Here is a 22,911-nt window from a genome sequence, read left to right as displayed (position 1 = left end):
AACAGTGAGTCTTTAAGGCCCTCCAAAAAGCCTGAAGTATAGCTGCCCCGTGCTGTTCTGCTAGGAGGGAGTTCTAAAGGTATGGAGCAGCCACAGAAAAGGCCTTCTGTCTTGTGGTCACCCATCCTACAGACCTAGAAGGCAGGCACACCAAGAGGGCCTCCAGTTATTTTGATTGATTGATTGATTGATAGATAGATTGATTGATTAAGTGTATCGTGCTATACCGTCAGATCTCAGGGCAGTTCACAGGATAAAATCACAACATAAAAGTACAAAATACACAATCAAAATAAAAACAAAAAGAACTCAGTAACACCCCCAACGCATTTTAAACAGGCATTGGATGTCTATCAGCCAAATGCCTGGTTAAAGAGGAACAAGTTGAGATCTCAGTGTGTGGGCAGGATGGTACAGGAACTGGCAGGTAATTTGAAGGCAAACTGTTCAGGTTCCCAATTGGTTGCCTGCAGACCCCAGATGGTCCATGTAACCCACACAGTGGGTCTGTGGGACCATTCTTTTGAAAAGTAGGGGGTTCTGCAGGCACTGGTTCAGGCTCTGAGAAGCCTCCCAGATTCCAGACGGTGGGAAAGAAAGATAGAACTGCATGTTATCAGCACACTGGCGATGCTGCATCCTTGACCTTTGCTAAAGCAGGGATGGGGAGTCCCCACAACAGCTTGAGGGCTTCAAGTTCCCACCCGCGTGTTAAAAGCTCAGGAGCTCTGCCAGAAAAAAAAATACACACAGAGGTGAGCATTATTTGTATGTCCTTGACCTTTGGATGACTTCCCCCCAACAGCACCATGCAGATGACTAAAAGGCATGGGGGAGAATATAGAAACAACTCTCCCAGCCTCCATAAACCAAAGGCTTTGCGGTAGAGCAAGAACCCCCCCCCCCAGCACCACCATCTGAGGATGCTCATATCAGAAGCACTGCCCAAAAAAATGTCCTGAAGATCCAGATAGTTGGTATCAAAAGTTGCTGGGAGGTCCAGAATAGCCCTACCCCTGTTCATTTTTTGGAATAAGGCCTCCATCGGTGCAATGGAGGCCATTTTTTTCAATTAATCAGGGGACACTTTTCAACTTTAATGGATTTTGAACGGGGACTGATTTGTAAATCCTGAGACTGTCCCTGGGAAACGGGGACATCTGGTAACTTTACCATAGCTGGGCTTGGATGAATTAATCAGATAGCCAACATTCTCCATTGTGAGGCCACAACCCACTCTAAGCCCTTGCCGCCAAACGGCAGATTTTGCATGTTCATAGGAGAAGCTGGCTGCACACCATATTGATTTGCTTGGAGCTGGTGATGCCACTGACCAACATCTCCAGTCCCCCTTGAAGCTGTATTTTTATGCTAGTGGATAATGGTTCCCCTGGCTTTGCCAGTGTTATGATCCTAAGTCATTGAACACTGCCCATGCACACAACTTATAAAATCATGTGTATGATTTTTGCATTTATTTATTCAAAACATTTTTATTCTGAAATTTGCTTAAAAGACCCTGATTAGTGACCTATAAAACATCAGTAGTAAGGTAGTCCTTGCTTACCAGTCAACAGACATGACACACAAGGAAGAAGGGAAGAGGAGGGAGGAGTGGGGGGAAACCAAGATCATGCACCAGTTCTTGAAGTTGCAGTTTATTGCAGCAACCAACTGGAATGCAGTGGCTGCAGCTACATCACAGTTGAGACAGGGCCAAAGTAAGTCTCTCCACAGAGGCGATGAAATAGCCCTGCTTCTCCTCTGTACCCAGATGGAAACAATATGAAATGGCAGTGTATAAATTCTTTATGTTCAATTTTAAAATGTGGCATTCATAAGGATTGCACTGGTAACACTGATAAAAGGTTCTCCCTCCTCATATGTGTATAACCAGCTGTCCATCCATACTCCCCCGTCATTCCTTTTGTTTACAGTGTAGCCTTTATTTGCTAGTGACTCTTGATGGTACTATGGAAGAGCAGAATTGTTCAAGCCATCTGCTCCTTTGGAAGACCTTGCGAGGGCTGGCATGGAGGGGTCTTCCTTGCTGACAATGGAAACGCTGGCATTGTGGTATTTTCTAATAGCAGTGAAGCCACTGCACCAGCTTCTGAAGCTGCCTCTCTTCTTCTGCTGCACCTAAGGGATTGGAGTGAATGGCGCTCTCTCTCTCTCTCAATAATAATAATAATAATAATAATATTAATAATAATAATCTCTATGAGATTTGCATTGCTAGTCCTACTGTTCAGATAAGCTAATATACTCTTTGATCCTATGGAAATATGGCTAATTTCCATATGTTGCAAAGGCTTTAGGGAGGGAGAGAGCAAGCACAAAGCTGGCTTTAATACTTCAGTCAAATCATTCTTAGCAGGCTTGAATTTGCAGAAGCATAGATTAGGACAACATGTTTCTCTTTCTGCAACTTTTGTTCTCACTCTAATTACAGACAATGCACTTAATGATGTTGCTGCAGCCACAGCAGGCTGGCTTGCTTGAGTTCAGTGGAAGCTTGTTGCTTCTATACTACCTGGCCTGCCTCAGCTAAGGGAGGGGTGAAATTTTTTAGATCTCTGAAATACTTCAAAGAAAAGAAGAAAGGGCGGGAGAGTTGATGGCTCTGGTCCTGATCTATGCTTTCTTTTGCAAACGAATCCTGTGGAAAATCAAGGCAGCTGAAATGAGCTCTTTTTATATTTTTAACATCTGTGGTGCACACTAAAGTCAAAAGAAGACAGCAATCCTAGCACTGCTTACTGGGAAGTAAGTCCAATTGAACCCAGTGGGGCTTTTGAATAAGTATGTTTAGAGTAGGACTGTAAATGCTGCTCACAACCAACACATCACACAGCCTGTCTCTTCTACAAAGTCCTCAAGTCCTGCCCTGTGAACTCAGGCAGACGACACTTGCCCATCTACCTCACGTTTTTTAACTGCACACAGTTACTCCCAGGTTGCCCAGGTGCTGCACCCTTTGCTTAGTTTTTGGCTAATTACCTGCTTCTTATTTCATGAAATTGTTCCCTAAAAAACAACAACAAGGAACAATCCATTTTAATTCTAAAAAGGGAACCATCCCTTGAAAGAAGGTAGAAACAGGTAGAAAGCCCAAGAGACTCTCCCACTCTTTCCCTCACTTAAGATCATTAAAAGCCCTTCTGGATCAGGCCAAAGGCCCATCTAGTCCAACATCCTGTTCTCACAGTGGCTGACCAGATGCCTGTGGGAAGTAGGCAAGCAGAACTTGCCTTTGCATTTCAAGCAACTTGCTCAAGTTGCGAGCCAAAGAGAAGGTGGGTGTCTGCACAAAGGAGGGATGATTCAACTGGAAGGTGGTGGCATCGCCTTGTCCATCAAGCAGCAAAATGTATTGATGGCCAACCCTGCTCAGAAGGCTGGAGTGCTCTATTTGCAGCTTCTGCTGTTTACAGTTTCTTCAAGCTCTGTCACTGGCATTGACCCAGTAGAACCTCCTTTATGTTACTTTTTATGTTCCCTCCAAGTGTCCCTATTTTCCAGGGATGTCCCTGATTTAGAGAAGCCATTCCAGTTTTTGGATTTGATCCCGGAATGTCCCACTTTTCCTTAGGGTGTTCCTATTTTCATTGGAGAAATGTTGCAGGGTTTGGAGTTATCTGACCCGAGTCATTTGAAGGCAATCCTATATAGGGTTTTATTTTATTTTATTTTTAAAAAAAGTTTAATGTTTTATTATGTCACTATATATGTTGGAAGCTGTCCAGAGTGGCTGGGGCAACCCAGTAAGATGTGTGGGGTATAAATAGTAAAATTATCATTATGGAATGGGATGTTCCTATTTTCCTCAGAGAAATGTTGGAGGGTATAGGAACACAAGGCCCTATAGTACAACACTCATCATCCCCAACCACTGGTCATGCTGGCTGATCCTGAAGGGAGCTGGAGTTAACAACATATTGTGGATCACCCCTCCTTTGTGCAGATGTCCACCTTTGCTTCTCTTTGAAATACTGGCAACAAGAGCGGGTGCTCCACCACACTTGAGTGAAGTTGGTTAGTTATGGGGTGAAGACCAAGCCACAAGGCACACAGCTGTGTCCTTCAACAGAAAGATACAGTGTGGCAGAGGGAGGGATTCAGGAGAAATCGACCAGGAGCTGCCCCTGCTGCCCCCACCCCCTGCCACCTGAGGAGGTTGCCATTGACTCACTCTGACTTCTGGTAGGGCTGGCCCTGCTTCTGGCAGGCTCTTCTTGTTTAGGGATCTGTTGAGAAGCTACTGAGGGCTGGGTCAATGAGAGAGGGGGCCAGGAGCTCCATTTGGTTTGGGTCTCAAGCTCAAAGAAGACCCGAAATGTAGACAGGTTAATTTGCTGACGTTTGATAAGTTTTGCAACTTGTGCACATCAGAACAAAATGTGACACACACTCTCAGCTTTGAGCTGCAAATCTGAGCAAACAAGATGTGCTTGGGTAAAAGACTTCTTTTGTTGTAGATAGGTAGCCGTGTTGGTCTGCCATAGTCAAAAGAAAAAAATTCCTTCCAGTAGCACCTTAAAGACCAACTAAGTTAGTTCTTGGTATGAGCTTTCGTGTGCATGCACACTTCTTCAGATACACTGAAACAGAAGTTGCCAGATCCTTCTATATAGTGAGAAGGTGGGGAGGGGTGTTACACCCCTCCCCACCTTCTCACTATATAGAAGGATCTGGCAACTTCTGTTTCAGTGTATCTGAAGAAGTGTGCATGCACACGAAAGCTCATACCAAGAACTAACTTAGTTGGTCTTTAAGGTGCTACTGGAAGGAATTTTTTTCTTTTGTTGTGGCTGTTCTGTTAACTGAGACTGTGTATGCATTGCTGTTTATTCTGGCTCCAGGGCGCTTTCACTGCTGGTGTTTGAAGCTGAGTATGCATGATGTTAGCCACAATCCATATGTATGCTGTAGTCTTGAGAAATGCTCCTGTTTGACGTGTTTTTCCTCAAATCACCTTCCATCCAATTTAAAAACATAAGCCACGGTTAAGCCGAAGTGTGTACATTTGGGATAGCTGTTGAACCTGTGCAGATGACAGCTTCACAAACAGAAGTTCTATGGGAGGGTGCTTGCAGGTGTGGAGAAACAAATCAGGTGCTGTGTATCAGGTGTTGACATCTTCGTCCAGACTGTGGTGTGTGTAGCAAAGTGCAAGTGTGAGCAAGGAGGCATTTTAAGCTGCAGGTGTATACCCAGCCTGATACAGGGTTGTATCCAATGAAGTCTTTCTGCAAGTACTTCCACCCTCAGGAGAGGGAGAGAAAGTCCTGTTGAGCAGGCAGAAGTCCTTGTGCTAACGGGAGGGCTTCGTTAGATACAAGTCAACCCATTGATTTTGCCGTATTAAAGAGTTTAAAATGTTCATAAATATTAATAAGAAATATTGATTCTGATGGCACAAGATTAGACCATGATTAACATGTTCTCTCAGATCAGCTGATTATATAAACAAATCACTCAGGATTTTTTCTTTTTCGGTGCCTTGTTTTTGGGTGTTGTCATTAAAATATACATATTATTATGGCTAATGCCCTCAAAAGCTGGAAGTGGCCTGGGCTTCTCTGAACCTCTGAGAGGGCTTGCCTGAACAGCTTTAAAAATCCTTGTGTCCTCTACATTTTTGTGGTACTCTGGGGTTGTAGCCCATCCTGCACTGCTTTCTAACCACATGCAGGATTACAGCCTTTATGAACTCATTTATATTGCTGGCCTTCATCACTTTCAGGCTCTTTTCAGGCTTTCAGTTTTCAGCATGAAGAAATGCTAAACGTTTCCCATTTGTTGCAGAAAGTCCAGACATCTTCCCTCGAGGCGGCACTCCTGTTGCTGGAATATCACATTTCCCAAGCACTCAAGCCTTAATGTTTTTCAGTGGGAGCTTGTGGCTTTGTCCGCAGAGAGAGGACATCATTTGCAGCTACTGTATGGTGTGTTTCAGAGCAGAGGGTAGGGAAACCTGTGCCCCTCCCGGATATGCTACACACTAACCCCCACCACCCGTAACCAGCATGGCCAATAGGCAGGGATTACGGAAACTGAAGCCCTGTAACTTCTGGAAGGCACGAGGCTCCCTACCCCTTTTTTATCACATGAGAACTCCCTGTACAGGGCAGTAGCAGTCACCAAAAGGCCACACCCTGGCCTGGTCACTGCTGCAATGCCACACCATCTCATTTGCTTTTATTTTATTTGAAGGTTGTGCATTCCTCTCTCCGGCATGGTGCAAGGTGCTAGCATGGCTCAGTTGGTAGAGCATGAGACTCTTAATCTCAGGATTGTGGGTTTGAGCCCCATGTTGCGTTGCAGGGGGTTGGACTAGATGACCCTGGGGGTCCCTTCCAACTCTACAATTCAATGATCACATTTGCCCTGATATATGTATATGCATATGCATATTTCAAGCAATGTGAGTGACAATGAACTCTCCCCATCCATTACAACCAAACTGGATATTGCTCTATTGCCCTTGAAGGGGAAATAGCAGGACTACAGTGAAAGGACTAGTGCAGTTGAAACACACACTGATTAATGCAAGAAGAGGGCCCACCTAATTCATCATCCTGCTTCTACGCAGTGGCCAGCCAATGCCTCTGAAAAGCCTGTAAGTATGGCATGAAGGTAGCATACTTGTCATTTGGCATTCAGGGTTACACTACCTCTGGACCTGGAGGTTCCACTTAGCTAATAACTGTCATAGACCTGTGCTCCATTATTTTGAATAACCCTTTTAAAAGCCACCCGTTACCACTGTTTTTTGCTGTCACCATCTACAGTGATCATGGAGCCCAAGAAAGTAAAATCTCTCACTGCCTCCATTTCTTCCCCTTCTATTTGCCAGGAGGTGATGGGACCAGTGGCCATGATCTTAGTTTTTTTGATGTTGAGCTTCAGACCATATTTTGTGCTCTCCTCTTTCACCCTCATTAAAAGGTTCTTTAATTCCTCCTCACTTTCTGCCATCAAGGTTGTGTCGTCTGCATATTTGAGGTTGTTGATATTTCTTCCGGCAATCTTAATTCCGGTTTGGGATTCATCCAGTCCAGCCTTTCGCATGATGAATTCTGCATATAAGTTTTATTACAGCAGCCTAATGTTACAAATGCAGCAGCTGGTCCATGTGCTCTTACAAGGGAAAGAAGTAACAACAAAAAATGTAGTACAAGAGCAAGGGCACAAAGGTCAGGAGTTCATGAGCAGCAGCAAAAAGATTGCATGGACTCTACAAAGTTGTCCCAACAAGTTTCCCTGCCTACCTGTCAAGGTTTTGAGCAGAGGCAGAGAAAGCTCAGTTATGTGCAAGAATCCCTCTCCTGTGGGAATTGCTGGTCTGCATTTCTCCTGGGATGATGAGGGGACAATCTCTCATCTCTTGACGCCCTGCCTCTCCCTGGGATCCTTGGCCACTCCTCCTGCCTTTCCCCAGCTGGCTGGACCCCTAAGCCTCCCACATAATCCTCCATAGGATGGGAAGGCATAGCCTCTGGGTCTCAACCAACAGCCTTGGAGGAAACAACATATAATGGCTGAAAATTGCACACCAGTGTTAAAACAGGTACTTTTGTTCATAGAATCATAGAGTTGGAAGGAAACACGATGGTTACCTAGTCCAACTCACTTCATTGCAGGAATCTTTTGTCCAATGTGGGGCTCAAACCCACCACCCTGAGATTAAGAATCTCATGCTGTACCGGCTGAACTATCCCTTGAGACTTTGATGGCGGCTCCCTGTTTTTCAACCCTTTTCCAAATAATTCCTAATGTTGTGTTTGCTTCCACCCCCAACACACACACATTAAAGCAACTAAAACCAGCAGGAGATGCACAATATATGACAATCCTGCCCGCAGGCTTACAATCTAATTGAAGGTGGCACACATTAAGCGAAAGAACGCAAAAGGTAAAGAACGGTCAGCCCCAAGAAAAGCCAGGCTGAAGAAGAGATTTGTCTTTGAGAGGTGCTGGGAAATTATATTAGAGGAAGGTAGTCCAATATAGGAAAGCTTTCTAATGGAAGGGTGCTGAGAGACAGGGGGGCATTGATGGGGCACAGAGGCAATAATGAGGCTTAAGTAAAAGATTGACATTTGGCTTGTCAGTAGAGCAAAGAACCCGGGCAGGAGCACAGAGCAGTGTTTGAATCATGGAGGAAAAGGCAGGGAGGCCTGTGCAAAAATCCTCAACACTCACCTTCCACCCAACCCCACATCATGTCCTCCTGTAGCCTTCTGAAAATAGGAGTTAACATGGTGGACTGGGGCCTCCTCTGCTCCCCACTTAATTCAAGCACTGGCAGAAGAAGAACCAGGGTGGGGTGGGGTTTGAAAAGTAGAGGGGCGAGATCTCATTTGATCACCTGGACAAAGACTTAGAAGCGGAAAATTTCACAAACAAACTCTGTAAAAAAATGTTGCTTTTTGTTGGTTTCAATCAATCTTGTGGCATGCATACTAATTTCACTAGGTACCCTCCTGTGCCAGCATTAAGTGGAAGGGTAAGCAACGATTCCCTCTTCATTATATAATTATGCATACTTCAATCATATCCCTTCCTTTTGGTCTGTTTACCAAGTTGCCATGCTAAATGTTTTACTTTGTTCTTGTGTGGATGGAAAATCGATTCATATACCACACTTGTCCATATGTCTGTGTTTGTGTGCTTGTGTACTCACCTTCCCCACCAGATTTTTGAAATGGGGTGACACAAGCTACACAGAACATTCAGTATGGATGCCTATAGATTTATATGCATCCCCCTCCCCAACTGTTTTGAATGGTTTTTTACCTTTTCCTACTATTTCTTACTACTGTAGTTCTGTTTCCACTTTCAATGGCAGAAGCATATTATGCTGACGTCTTGCAGGAGCTATCCATTAATAATAAGAACTCTCCCTACCCCATGGGCCCAAAAGCATCCTCCACCATATGCCATTTTCAATTAAGGGTGCACTGATTTGTTTCCTAAGGATACAGGGGGGTTTTTAGCAGGTGGAGGGCATCCAGAAAACAATAGTAGTTGAAGGGAGGGTGAACTATGCAAAAGTCAGTTAGGAAAGCACTGCTTCCACTAGCCGTTTTCTCCAGAATTGTTTGCTTACTCAGTTTTTACAAATAATCAAGATGAGATCATTGCCAAACTGTTGTACAATGCTTGCTTTCTGTGTTGACCAACCTTTTTTCAGACTCAGTAGGTTTTTAGAAAAATGTATAATGCAATCCCTGTGCCAGTCTGTCTGGGGACTGACACAGCACTAGTGAGGCTTCTCCCAGCTACTGGCCCTTTAATTGAGGAGTGGGAAACCTCAAGCCAAAGGCTTTTCTGTCTGGCCCTTGAGGTGTTCCCCAGGCAGCATTCATCACCCATGAGGCCACAATCCTTCTCCTCAGGCCACACGCTGTGCTGGTCCTGCTTTGCACCTTCTTTGACTGTGTTTGCCTAGCTGGAATGTGCCCTTGAGCCCTAATCATGCTCCTTGTTTGCCTAGGCCCTAGAAAAAGGAAAGAAGGTGTGTGTATAAAATAGCCGACTGCACAAATGTAAAATTCACATTTGTTGCATCATTCCATTTGTTGTTTCTGGTTCCACCCCCCACTGACATGTGGCCCCCATAAGGTTATCAGGAAGCGACTGAAAAAGTTCACACTCCTGCTGTCATTAATCAGTTCCTCATACCTTCCAGCCGCAAGCTGCTGTTCAGTTTATTACTTGTAGCCAGAGCAATCTCATTGGTTGGTTGGATGATGATGATGATGATAATAAATTATTTATAAATAATACAAAATTATATATTATATATTCATATTAGTAGTTTAGTTTTATTTTATTTTATTCTACAAGCAAACAAAAATTGGGGTGGTGGTGATTATGCTTACTTCCAGCCATTGGCCAGAGGAGGAGGAGGATTTGTGGGAAGCCCTTGAGAGACTGCAGCCCTTCCCACCTGCACAAAACATAATGGGCAAGGGAAAGACCAGCCTGACCTCAGCCATTGGCTACAGAAGCAGCAGCTGCAGGGGAAAGAATACTTGCTGGCAACAGCCACTTACCCCTGGGACTTTAGGAATTTGAGGAAGCCTAATCTGCTTCCAGCCAGGGGAGTGAAGGGTCCTGGGTCAGGCACAACTGCCTTGCTCTGTCGTTGTCAAATCGGCCTCCCTCTCACGTCTTTCCTCTCCACCCTACTCTTTTGTATGCCTTCTTAAGTTTGTAATCTTGAGGGCACGACCTCTTTTTGTAGGAGGGAGAGAATTGCTGTGAACTGCTTGGGGAGATGATATCTGTCTGAAAGGTAGAGTATAATATAGTAAATAAGTAGATATTAAGGGCTGTGTAGAGCCACCATTATAATTCTGCTTCCAGCTGATTGCAGAAAAGCAACACCCTCAACCTCTCTGAAGAGCCTTAAGACTGTGTTCACCTTCCTGGATTACGATGCAGCGAGGGCATTCTTTTTTCAATTTGGATTGAAGCTGGTTTGGTTTGGGGGGAAAGCACATCCAAGTACAGTATTTCCTTTAAAAAGTGCAGGATAAATATGGATTGTGGCTAACATCACATGTACACTGCCTCCTGAACCAGTGCTGGGTGTGCACTGGTTGCAGAGTACACTGAACGGGAGTGTAGAAGCACTGGAATATGATAATGGCAATTCAGGGGGAAGTCTTGAGGCTGTAAGAATAGAATGACACAATGATTTATTTGTTTTATGTAAAACATTTCTACACTGCCCTTCAGCAGTGTTTCCAGGGCAGTTTACGAAAATGAGATGAAATACAAATAAAACATGCGTCCCTCCTTAAAGCTGCAATCCTGAACGCATGTATTAGGGAGTCAGCCTCATTAACTTCAGTGGGACTTGCTTCTGAGAAAATATGCATAGGAGTGTGCTGCAGATCTACTTTCAAGATCAGCAAATGAGCCCTGATCATTCTTTCTTGCACACTTTAGAGAAGCAGATACATTACGTGTTTAGTAGTTCCAACTATGTTGTACTTTTGGTGAAATGATCATACAATACTTTTCTTTTAGCTGTTTTCAGAACTAACCATTAATTTGGATTCTGGAATTTGTACTGGATTTAGTAGAGCCTTAGAATTATAGGTCAGTTATGCCTATGTTATTTTGATTATCTTTCTACTTTTGTGCAAGCCAGCTGCCAATGGTTTGGGCAGCGTATCTATCAACCTCTGCTCTGCACGCACACATACACACATTCACCCTACTCTCTCTCTCTCTCTCTCTCTCTCTCTCTCACACACACACACCATAAGCATGTGCTTGCTTATCTTCTCACTAGTAAATAAACAAAAATAACCAACCTGCACCTCTTGACCTCTTGTGAAGGTTATTTATTGTATTTTGTAACCCCCTGTGTCCTTCTGAGGAAGCAAGAAAGACCTGGGACCTGCTGGAGAAGGGTGGGTAATAATAATAATGATGATCAGTGCTTTTTCTGGGGAGATGCCGGGGTACGCATACTCCTAAACATTTTTTGAATCTTTGTACTTCTGTCCATTTACTGTATTTATTTTTCCCAATTTGAACTATTAAATGGTGATTTTTTGAGTCAAAATGAGAGTAACCCTAAACACTTTTAAAAAGAAAAAAGTACTACTACTACTACTACTACTACTAATAATAATAATAGATGAGTCCAGCATGAAGTGATTAGGAGACAGAGTAGGCTAGATGGCACTGACATGGTGAAAATCTGTAGCTAACTGCCTGCACTGATTGTTTCTTGTGACTGGTGCTGCAACATGCATTCTTTCGATCCCCCAGTTGTCTAAGTCCCAACCAGTGGCTAAACGAGAAGGATGGAGCTAAGTTTGGGTTTGATTTGTATGTGTGTTTTGAAAGAGAGGAAACCTTTAGAAGAATCCTCGTAACAAACAAGTTGTGCAGGTGCATCTCCCATCAGGGCTCTGCTGACCAAAGAACAAGAAAAGCTGCAGCAGTGTGAGGATTGGGCTCCACTTTGCAGCACACAGTGCTGTGAAGGATCCCTGAATGGCCCACGCTAAAAGGACAGTGTGGAGGGTATAAGAAGATTGCCTGAGTGTACTGATGGGAGCCTCTCACACTTTCTCCCATGTGTTGGTCTCCCGTGATTGCTCTATATCCCCACCTCTAGGGTCAGAGGCAGTGGGCTGGGAATCACAAGTGGGGAGAGCGGTGATGCACTCAGGTCCTTCCTGTGGGTTTCCCATATGCATTTGGTCGGCCACTGTGGAAATGGGCTTCTGGAATAGATAGGCCTGTGACCTGACCTGGTCCAGCAGGGCTCTTCTCATGTTTCTTAAGAAAGTTAAGAGGGAGCCGTGCGGCATGCCCAGGCAAAAGCCGTTCTTTCTTGTCAATCAAGTGCCAGGCCAAGGTGAGTGTCGGCTGCACAGTCTCTTCTGGTGGAGTCTCCTGGCTCGTCTGCTGGTGCCGACACTCTCACTGCTCCAGCGACACAACACAGCACCTGGCTCGTCTCCAAGTGCAATGATACCGGATTATGAGCTAGCTGTTACAAACGAGCCAGTAATTATCATAATCTGGTAATTGAGAAAAATCTAATTATGCAAAGCTAATGGATTTAAAGCCTTGCTTGAAAGTGTGTGCCTCTATGTGTGTGTGTGTGTGGAGAGAGAGAGAGATGGGGAGGTGGATCACGCTGAATCTGAGCATTGCTATCTGGGAGCCTGTGTCTAACGGAGGAGGCTCATTTCCCCATACCCAAGAAGTTACCATCTGCTCAGGGGTAACAATGGGTCTTCTTCATCAGCTTTCTCAAGCAGTCTTGGGGAGGGGGTCGAAGGATGGGAGGACATAATTCCTTTCAAAGGTGTATATGGGAAGCAATTCATAAGACAGCATGGTCAGTCCTAATCCTCTTGCAACCCCCCATAAGTTGTTAGTAATTGAATCATCCATCCACACTCTCATCCCCAGAACGTGAGTGTGAATGAGCAGCAGGTTAAACTGTGGCCAAAGGGAGTATGGGAAGGTGAGACGCAGTTATTGAAAACAGCGTCTGTGAACAGTGGTACTGTATTGGGGCAGAAGTCCAGGCTACCACTCAGCCCACTCAGCAGGAGGGCTTCCAAACACAGCTGAACATTTGAACATTTGAAAGTGTGAAGTAGTAGTCGTTGCCATCTAAAAAAAGGGAAACCCCTCTGCCCTCCAGTACGACCATTGCATCCATTATCTAAAGCAGGCCCTTGGACTCCACTCCCATCAGCCCCAGCCAGTAAGACCAATGACCAAGGATAATGGGAATTGAAGTCCCTCAACATCTGGAAGATCACAGGTTCCCCATCCCTGGTCTAAAATTCCCTCACTGAAGCACTGTCAGTGAAGTGGGTGTATGGTTGGCAGAACAGGCAAATGGTGTGGGGACAGTGACTGGCACCCTTGAGTGGGGGGGGGGTGACTCCTGAAATTGCAGCCCTTGTCCAGCCCTGCCTCTCTGCCTCTCTCCCAGGAGACTGCATTAAAGGATCCAGGTAAATCTGGCTTTCTTCCCTGATCTGCCTCAGCATGCCTGCACTGTATAATTCTATCTCTGTTTAAATACTTTTCCTCTCAAAAGCTTTTAGCCGTTCTTTCCCATCTCTCTCCTAGGAGACGTTCCTTTACCCCCCACCAGCTCCTAGTTCAAATCAATTACCCTTCACCCATCAAGTGAAAGCTTGTTTGTTCATTCAATTACGGTATATGTCTAGTCCACTGTGAACTAAATCAAATATTCATGCCTTCTACTTTCCTTTATAATCTCCATACTCTGAGTAAGATTCCCAGGTTCATACCCTCATTTCTGGGTCCCTCTAATCTGATGCAGTGAGACATGTGTTTGGGGCTGTTGGCAACCCACCCGTTCACTTTTTAACCATCAACATATGCATAGTAGACTGTCCAGAGCAGACTTTGCCCTCTAGATGTTTTGGTGTACAACTTCCATCAACCTGGGCTGGTGTAGAGGTCACATCTAGAGGGCACAGGGTTGGCAAACGCTGATCCAATGAATCTGGATTTTTCTCCCAAGCATTTTAAACCCTTCTGTGATTCCTCCCAAACCCCTTCCCTCCTTTTTTTTTTTAAGAGAGAGCCCTGCCCAGGCATTCCCTAGTCACCACAACTGTGGCTGTCAGTTTGAATGAGCATGCATTAATCTGCAACAGTTAGAAGGGATTTCTTCATGTCTAAAATTGAGGGACTGAATCTATTTCACCCCCAAGCTTGAAAACATCTGTCCACAGCAGCTTATACTTATCCATATATGTTTTCATGCTTTTCTTACACCTTAACACAGGCCACATATTGACCTCGGCCCCATCTGCACTATACATTAAAGAAATATCCTGCCACTTTAAACAGCCATGGCTTACCCCAAAAGAATCCTGGGAACTGTTGTTATGTAAGGGTGCTGAGAGTCTTAGGAGACTCTTACCCCTCTCACAGAGGTACAGATTCCAGAGTTCTCTGGAAAGAGGGATTGACTGTTAAACCACTCTTGAGAATTGTAACTTTTTGTAGGGGGGAAATAGGTGCCTTCTAACAACTCAGCTAACCACAGTTTCCAGGATTCTGTGTGTGTGTGTGTGTGTGTGTGTGTGTGTGTGAGAGAGAGAGAGAGAGAGAGGGAGAGGGAGAGAGAGACTCACTTTTTAAAGGCAGGATTCAGCTTTAAATGTATAATGCAGCTGGGGCCCTAGAAAGGCTGCTGGGGACCCACACTCCTGACACCTTTTCACATGGGGGCTGCTATGAACAGGGCTGTAAGCTGCCTAAGTTCTGAAGAAGTCAGTGGGTGGGTATTGATGTGCTTAAGGGGACAACTTCAGAACTTCAGGGTGTAATTTTTAGAGTTGTGCCATTCACCTGAGTCCTGGCCCGCTCATTGGAATCCCTCAGGCTGATGCTCATAGCCCTAAGGGTAGGTAGGGCTCACACAGAAGTTTTATTTTTAGGTATTTATATCATTTCATTTACAAATTCCTTCCCAGGAAACATCCCAAAGTGATTTAGCAAAAACAGGTATAAAGACAATTTGAAACCTTAGTTCAGAAGCAGACTGGAATAATAATTTAAAAAAAACTCTACTTAAAATGCTTGTTGAAAAGACTAAGGTCTTCAGTGAGCCTAAGAGACAACAGAGGTGGTGCCTGTCTGGCATGTAACAGGACGGAGTTTCAAAGGGCAGGTGTATCCACACTAAAGGTCTCATTCTGACATCCTTGGGAGGGGATCTCCTGGTGAGATGGCATCAGCAGGAGGCCTTCTTTTGCAGAGCACAGTGATCATTTGGGTATCTAAGGGGTGAGACGATGTTTTGGGTATCCTCACCTCAAGCTGTATAAGGCTTTGTATACCAATACCAGAATCCTGAACTTTGTGTTGTAGCTGATTGACAGCCAGTGCAATCATTTCAGTTGCAGCACAACATGGTGGCGACATTCTGCCCCATGAGCTGCTGCATTTTGCCTGCAGGCCCACCTTGGTTGGTTGGTCCCAACTCCTTCCTGATTATGGGCATATGGCCCAGGAGGCCATTACCTTTCCCCCTTCCAACTCAAGTATTTATTTTCCATTATACACAACCACACTGAAAGAAGCAGAACGACCTAGCCCTCCATTCTCCCTGCTGGACTGTTCTTCAAGGGCTGGATATGCTTGCTTACCTGCCCTGTTCACTAAGTGCTGGAGTGAATCAATGATGCCTCAGGCTAATTAGCAGCCCCAGTCCCAGGAGACAGAGATGGACTCAGCCTGCGGTTTGCGAGGGACGCATTTGCTCCCCCTCATCTGGCACAGGCTCTTCCGGGATCCGGCAGTGCTAATTGCCCTGGATGAACATGTTTACTGTCTTTCAGCTCCCAGGAGGGGCCCTAGGCGAGGCATGAGGCCAAGCTCCTCCCCGCCCCGTGGCTGTTAATACTACGCTGCTGTAAGTGAGCCCTGTTGTTAGACAGAGAGGGCCGCTGCAACACTCACCAGCCCATCCAAACTCCAGAGCCCCCTGATTGTTAACTGCATGCCTTTGAGGGGCTTGTACCTATCCTTTATTTTCAAGAGGCCACTGCAAGTATGCCAGGGCCTACATGGACAGAGGAGATACCCTCCTGGCACAGTTGCTCCCCTCTGCCCAAAGCAGTCCGGCATACTGAGGAGGTTTCCCATGTGGTACACCCACCCACTTCTGCCCCCAGCCTGGAAGCGTTTGCCAGGAGTTCAACGCTCCATGGCATCAGCCACATCTTCCGCCATGGGTGCAACACAGGCCGCAAATTTCTGTGGATCGTGGCCTTCCTGGGCTCCCTTGGCTTCCTTATCCATGTCTATGCAGACCGAGTGGATTTCTACTTTCAGTATCCTCACGACACCACGCTGGAAGAAGAGACCCTCCCCAGTCTGACTTTCCCAGCGATCACCATCTGCAATCTCAACCCTCTTCGCTTTTCCCAACTCTCTGGCCATGACCTCTACTGGGCTGGAGAGTACCTGGGCTTCCTGGATGGCGATGACAAGATTGCTGTGTCCAAGGGCGAGGACGGGGACATTCGGGAGGTGCTAAGTAAGAAGCTAATGCAGAGCAAGGGGGAAAGGAACCTCCCGTTCAACTTCACGGAGCTCCATGACCGCGCTGGGCACCAGATGGACCAGATGCTGGTTCTGTGCAGCTTCGGCAATGAGTCGTGCAATGCCAGTGACTTCGAAACAGTGAGTCTACTGCCACATCGCTGGTCTGTTGAGGATAGTGGGAACACCTCATGGTGATCATGGAATGGGTAGCATGGGTTCTTAGCTAAGCTAGGGACAAGCAAATAACTGGTAATTCTGTTCCTTCTCTTAAATCAGGGCTGAGGAACCTGTGGCCTGCCCAGTGTTGCCGTACAACAACTCCTATCATCCCTGACCATTGGCTGTGCAAGCTGGGGCATGTGAGAGTTGGAAGGGCCACAGCTTCCTCATCACTGTATTGAGGGGAGAATTTGATCCGCACCAAACCTTTCAAATGACTGAAATGCCATAGTCAGGCCAAGCTCTTTTTAAAAAGGTCACTAGTCTCTCCTAGGCCAGTGCTCCTCTCACAAACCGGAACTAAGTTCTCTGTTCTCTTGTTAACCCTTGTTTGTGTTCTCTGTAGCCTGTGGCCATTGCGGGGATCAGGCACATTTCCCTATAATCGCTAGCTAATGAAACATGCCAGACTCTAGTCACTCTGAGGTTGTATCTTTAAAGTGTTCTTCCAGTGCCAGGGGGTAATCATGCAGATCACTTCTGCCTCCATCTCCTTTTGGCTACATAGATATTGCTGTTTAGGATTTCTCTCAGAAAAGGCTTCAAAACCTCAGATTTCTACATCTCATCGGTGTCCCTGACCCTGGGCTTAGAGAGAACCTGCATTACTTTTCTCATCTCACTGGGAAACAATATTTGATGCTGCAAGTCATTCTTTGGGTAGGGGTGTGTGAAGAGTTGTTCTAGTATGACAATGAATCGGAACATTCTTGGATCCTGGTTCTGTTCACAGTGATAGGCAATAACAGCAGAGCGGCAGGGAGTGGGGTTTGTGTTTGGTTTTCAGTAATGGGCTTTGCAGTAGTGGGAAGAATAGACTGCTTTGGCTGGGATGAGCCAAGGGTCCTGTGTGTTGATGTGGGAAGAAACTTCATGGCATGCTTAGATACTCCAGGCTATACACTGTGAGCAAAGTCTTTTTTCAGAGTTTGGGCCCACAGATTGTGGGGAACCACTTCCTTTCATCCTAGCGAAACAATTAGTGTTTTTAATATTCTGTTGGGAGCCACCCAGAGTCACTGGGGAAACCCAGCCAGATGGGTGGGGTATAAATAATAAATTCTTATTATTACATTATTATTATTAACTAAATCTGGAAAGGGTTCAAACTCATTTGGGATCCTAAAACTGAGAATCTTCAGCTCCATGACTTCGCAAGAGATCTAGGGAAGGGGATACTGTGCTTCATGCCCTAGCATCAGCCTTCCAGCTACTAAGACAAGGGGTGGGAAACCTTTTTTCAGCTTAATGGCCACATTTAGGGGTATGATTTGCTGGTGATGCAAAGGGCCAGAGTAAAAAAACGGGCAGAACAATACATATGACTTACTTTTGGACAGTAGACTACGGCTGTGTACACCCTATGCCTTAAAAACAAATGCAAACTACGTTTCACCCCTCAAAGAATTCTGGGCACTGTAGTTTACTGCTTACCAGCCAAAGTGGCAGGAAAAAGGCAATATTATTCAAGCAATATTATTATTGCTGAGCCACCCGCTCCAGAAAGAAGGGCAAGAAGCCCAAGGAAGTAGTCCTGGGTGTGATGGATCTCCTTGCCTTGTCCGCCTCTTCTGCCTGGGTTGGCCCTGGGAGCTCATCATTGCCACCTGTGTTTTATCCCTTAGTGTTGACACTGGAGCAAGGATGTGTCTGTGTTCCTTTGGATAAATGATAGGTGTCTGCCTCCTGCTATCTTCCTTCCCATTTGGATGAGACTCTCCCCCCCCCCTTAAAATGGAATTAAGTGTTCTCTCTCTCTCTCTCTCTCTCTCTCTCTCTCTCTCTCTGTGTGTGTGTGTGTGTGTGTGTGTGTGTGTGAAGGACTTGATCTGGCCCTGCAGGCAGCCACAGCCTGCTGCAAAACAGCCGTTTCATTATCTCTGCTTGCAAAATCAAGAATGCTTTGGAAGGTGCAAATCTCCGCCAGCATCCGCCAGCCCCCTTCCCAGCTTCCTGCCAATCAGCACTCCAGGTCAGTTAGGCACCACTGGTATGGATTGTGGCATAGCCTCCTTGGCCATTTCTATTGCACACCCCTTCATTTTGGGTTTGGTGTATATAGATACACCTTTAAAATGGGTTCACCCCCCCCCCCGTTACAACATAGTTAGTAGATGTGCTTAGCTAATCAAATGAAAGCCTCTGATGTCTGTCTTGTGCTAACCCCCAGTCTTCAGGTGAATGTTCTACTTTTTTTCTTTAAAGCACAGCATGAACATTTAGTCAGGGAAACAATTTTTTGTCGGTTTGCTGTTTGTTTGTTTGTTTCTAAGGAAAAATCAATTTTAAAGAGAGTTTCAAAGCTGTTTCAGGGAGGAGGGGCAGTGGGTTTGTGACATCACAGAGCCAACCAATCCACTCTGTTCACAGCCAGATTCTTCTGAAAAGTGGCTGAGATCAATCCGAGTCAGGGAAATGTACTTTTATATTACACAATATGATATGCAAACTTCCACAGCAAGTTGACCACTCATATATGCAGTTTTTGAGTTGGATGTGGATACCGGCTGGGTCAGATTGAGATAGCACCAGATTGCCCTGGGCCAGCCCACCCAGGTCAATCCAGGGCTGTCAGAAGGTGGAACAGCTGGGCAGGGGGAGGGAGGAAGTAGAGGAAGGCAGCCTCTACAGTTTTAAAGAACAACATGGGGCTGTTTGCAAAAGGGCTTTTAAAAAGCTCCACACTGTGCCTTGGCTGTGCATGGCTGTTCTCAGCAAGGGAACACACACACAACCCTAAAGTTCGACTATCTGCTTATATCCTTCTTGCAAAGTACAGAAGGGTAAGAGACATTCTTAAGGGCAGGTATAGGATGTGGTTCTGCATATTCTATCTGCATATAGAATGGAACATCGTCTATCCTGACACTGGGGGCAGTTGGGCTAAGGTGTGGTTGTGACTGTTTTGTGTGAACGTGTCTTTAAATGGTACATCCGAGTTGCCTCTTTTCTAGACATCAGAGTGCAGTGGTTCTTCTTCTTCAGGGTAACTTTGTGAGCTACAAATCAGGGGCTTGAACACTTGGCAAATGGCAGGGAGCTGGCAGAGCTTAGGAGGGCCTGGTGACATGGGTGCATATCAATGTGGCCAACTAAGTGTTGGAAATGTTAGGATGCAACTTAGCTTGTTGAGGGATTTGCATGGGATTGAAGCAGGAAGAAAAGGGATTCTCTGAGATTCCTAAATTGCCTTACTGTCCTTTTATCTCTATGCTGACCTTTCCTTGATGCTAGACTGATATTCTCAGGTTGCAGCACTTGCTTCCTGCCTCTCTTACTCTTTTCTCTCTGACTTTTTTGGAGAGAGGTCATCTTGCGATGTATCTCTGCTGAGTGTAAGGACCAAGCAAGACTCCATTGCATCTCAAACTTAGCTGTAACTAATAACTCTTTTCTATTCTAGTATGCATATCCTGTAATAAACCTAAGCTTTCTTATTTTCCATACCAACTGTCTCTAAGTGTGTGATTGCAACTAAAGTAAGCCTGCTCTGCCAGCAAGGATTCAATACACAGACAGCTTTCAAGCTGTGTGCTAACTCTGCAAAGTAATTCAGCAGTGAGGGCAGGCAGAAATCTTCTCTTCTCTTCTCTTCCCTCCCCCTCTCCCCCCCAGCTTATCTCTTAAAGGGCTAATTTGGGGCTGGTACAGCACTTTCAACTGCATGGGGATTTTTTTTACCCCTAAACAGCACAGGCATGTTATCTCCTCTCCCCTGCAGTCCATTCTACACTTTGCCTGAATTTAGGGCTGTTTTTTCTATATACTGACCCATTCATATCGAAATTTGGATCTCATTCAGATATGGGTTTAAGCTGGGTTTGAAGGGTTAAGCTGGAATGGAATCTTTGGTCACTTTTCTCTGTGAAGGGAGCTCTTGCTCCTCAGGCTTCGCGGCAAAGCTGCGATGACTGTGAGCTTTCCTTGGGGCCGTGATCTAGGGTCATCAAGTCCAGGATCTTGCACCTTTAAGAATGCCCCCAGCTCTGGCTTTCCTTCATCACACAGATCATGGGGTGGGGTGTGGGTGTGCGCAGTGTGTATGCATGAGAGCCCTGTTTCCCAGGTTCTGGGAAAGACATATGGCAAGACTCGCTGCTGGGCAGTGGAGACAGCGGCTGCTGTGAGCCAAAACTCAGAGCCCTTGTGGCTGGTGGCTGCTGTGTGTTCAGTGGCTCGGAGCTATGCACAGGAAGAGCCTTAATTCACTGTGACGGCTCCACTCATTGCGATAATGAGAACAAAGTGAGGCTGCCGTGTGGTACAGTGCACAGGTGTCAGCCGGCTGGCGCTCATCACATCCCAGCGCTTCAGAGGCAAAGCAAAGGCTGTGGTGTGTGTAAGGGGCGATCAGCAATTATTTTGGGCGATCAGCATCTAAGGCAGGAATCATCCTCTGAAAAACAATTGGTCTTTAAGCCAGGAGGACCCCGGGATAACATCACTAGCTATAATGTTTTCAGGGGCGCCGACTTATAAAAAATATTGGGGGGGCCCATACCGGGGTCCTGCCGCTGGTTCGCTCGGGTAGCCGGGAGAACGCAGTTCGAGGTGGCGGTGTTGGGGAGAGACCCTCGCTCAGGGCGCCACTAGACTTGGCGGCCGGCGGCCTATCTGGGGGGTTTTGGAGCGTATTTCAGCGGAGCGATTGGGGAGGAGGGGGCTTGTTGCCGGATTCTTCAGCTGAGCCGGAGATCCGCTGCTGGGGGTCCCTGGGCCGAGTTGTGAGCACGGCCTGCTGAAGGGAGATCCAGCCGATTGCGCGACGGGGATGGCCGGGGCTCTCCGGCTAGGGCGCGCGGCTGGCTGGCTGGCGAGGGAGCAGGTGGGGAGGAGGCGGGGGTCCTCACTCTCTTAGGAAACGCACCCGCGCGCCCGATTGCCACGAAGTCCGAAGGGTGCGTGTGTGGAATTAAAAAGCAAAAACGAGATACGGGCAGGGCAGGCAAAGAGTTTTCTGCAAGAGGATGGAGGGCAGGTTGAAGAGAAAATCACTCAGGATGAGACAGTCAAATCAGCCATGATAAAATGGGCTCAGGATATTGGGTATAACATCATGTTTGAGGACTGGGAAAGGTTATGGACCACCGGAATGAAATTCACGGCATGTAATGCCTTGAAGGAAAATATTATGAAAATGATTTATAGGTGGTACATGACCCCAGTCAAGCTTGCAAAAATATATCACCTGTCTGATAATAAATGTTGGAAATGTAAGGAGGCTGAAGGGACATTCTTTCACCTCTGGTGGACTTGTCCAAAAGTGAAGACCTTCTGGGAAATGATCTATAATGAGTTAAAAAAGGTATTTAAGTATACCTTTCCCAAGAAACCAGAGGCCTTCCTCTTGGGCATTGTTGGCCAGAAAGTGTTAAAGAAGGATAGAACTTTCTTTATGTATGCAACTACAGCAGCAAGAATACTTATCGCAAAATATTGGAAGACACAAGATTTGCCCACACTGGAAGAGTGGCAGACGCAATTGATGGACTATATGGAACTGGCTGAAATGACTGGCAGAATCCGAGATTTGGGAGAAGAAACAACGGAAGAGGACTGGAAAAAATTTAAGGACTATTTACAAAAACAATATAAGTTGTATGAATGTTAAAAATTTACACGATTCGGAAACTATAGCTTCAGCAATTAGATTTGGGAAACAGGAAATTATATTTTAAGTAAGAAAAGGTCAAAATCTAAGGTAATACTATGTTTAATTTAAGATATAAGTAACTGATGAAAAGTATGTTAAATTTAGAGGTATAGTATTTGAAAAGTACGAAACAAGGTAATAATTTGCTGATATCTTTATTATAAAGAATGCAGGGTAAGGGAGATGCGAGGAAGTCCAGTTAGTTATATAAAAAATGTGTTGAATGGTTGGTTTTCTTTTCTTCTTTTTCTTTTTTCTTTTTCTTGTTCTTTTACTTTTTTCTTCAGTGTATGTTTCTAACTTTGTATTTGAAAACTTAATAAAATATTTATATATATAAAAAAAGAGAGAAAATCCTTTCGCTTTTCTGGGGCGCAGGGAAGTCCCAGAGCCGGAGGTTGGGGAAGGGACCCCCTTTGCTCTGCCCTCTTCTCCCGTCTTAGATT

General features: G+C 45.6%; 1 protein-coding gene across 2 annotated transcripts in view; it reads left to right on the top strand.

Moving 5' to 3' along the window:
• The first annotated feature begins 16,083 nt into the window (after positions 1-16,083).
• Positions 16,084-22,911, top strand: part of ASIC4 (acid sensing ion channel subunit family member 4) — a 232,915-nt gene continuing 226,087 nt past the window's right edge. For both annotated transcript variants that reach the window (XM_081171432.1, XM_081171434.1), the window contains exon 1: positions 16,084-16,731. In XM_081171432.1, coding sequence (XP_081027558.1) covers positions 16,099-16,731 — 633 coding nt within the window. In that variant the 5' untranslated portion in view covers positions 16,084-16,098. The remainder of the gene's footprint in view (positions 16,732-22,911) is intronic.

This window comes from Podarcis bocagei, assembly GCF_964188305.1.
Source record: "Podarcis bocagei genome assembly, chromosome: 1".
NCBI classification, from domain to species: domain Eukaryota; kingdom Metazoa; phylum Chordata; class Lepidosauria; order Squamata; family Lacertidae; genus Podarcis; species Podarcis bocagei.
The sequence above is the reverse complement of the archived record's forward strand: the minus strand, read 5'-3'. Positions and strand labels throughout refer to the sequence as shown.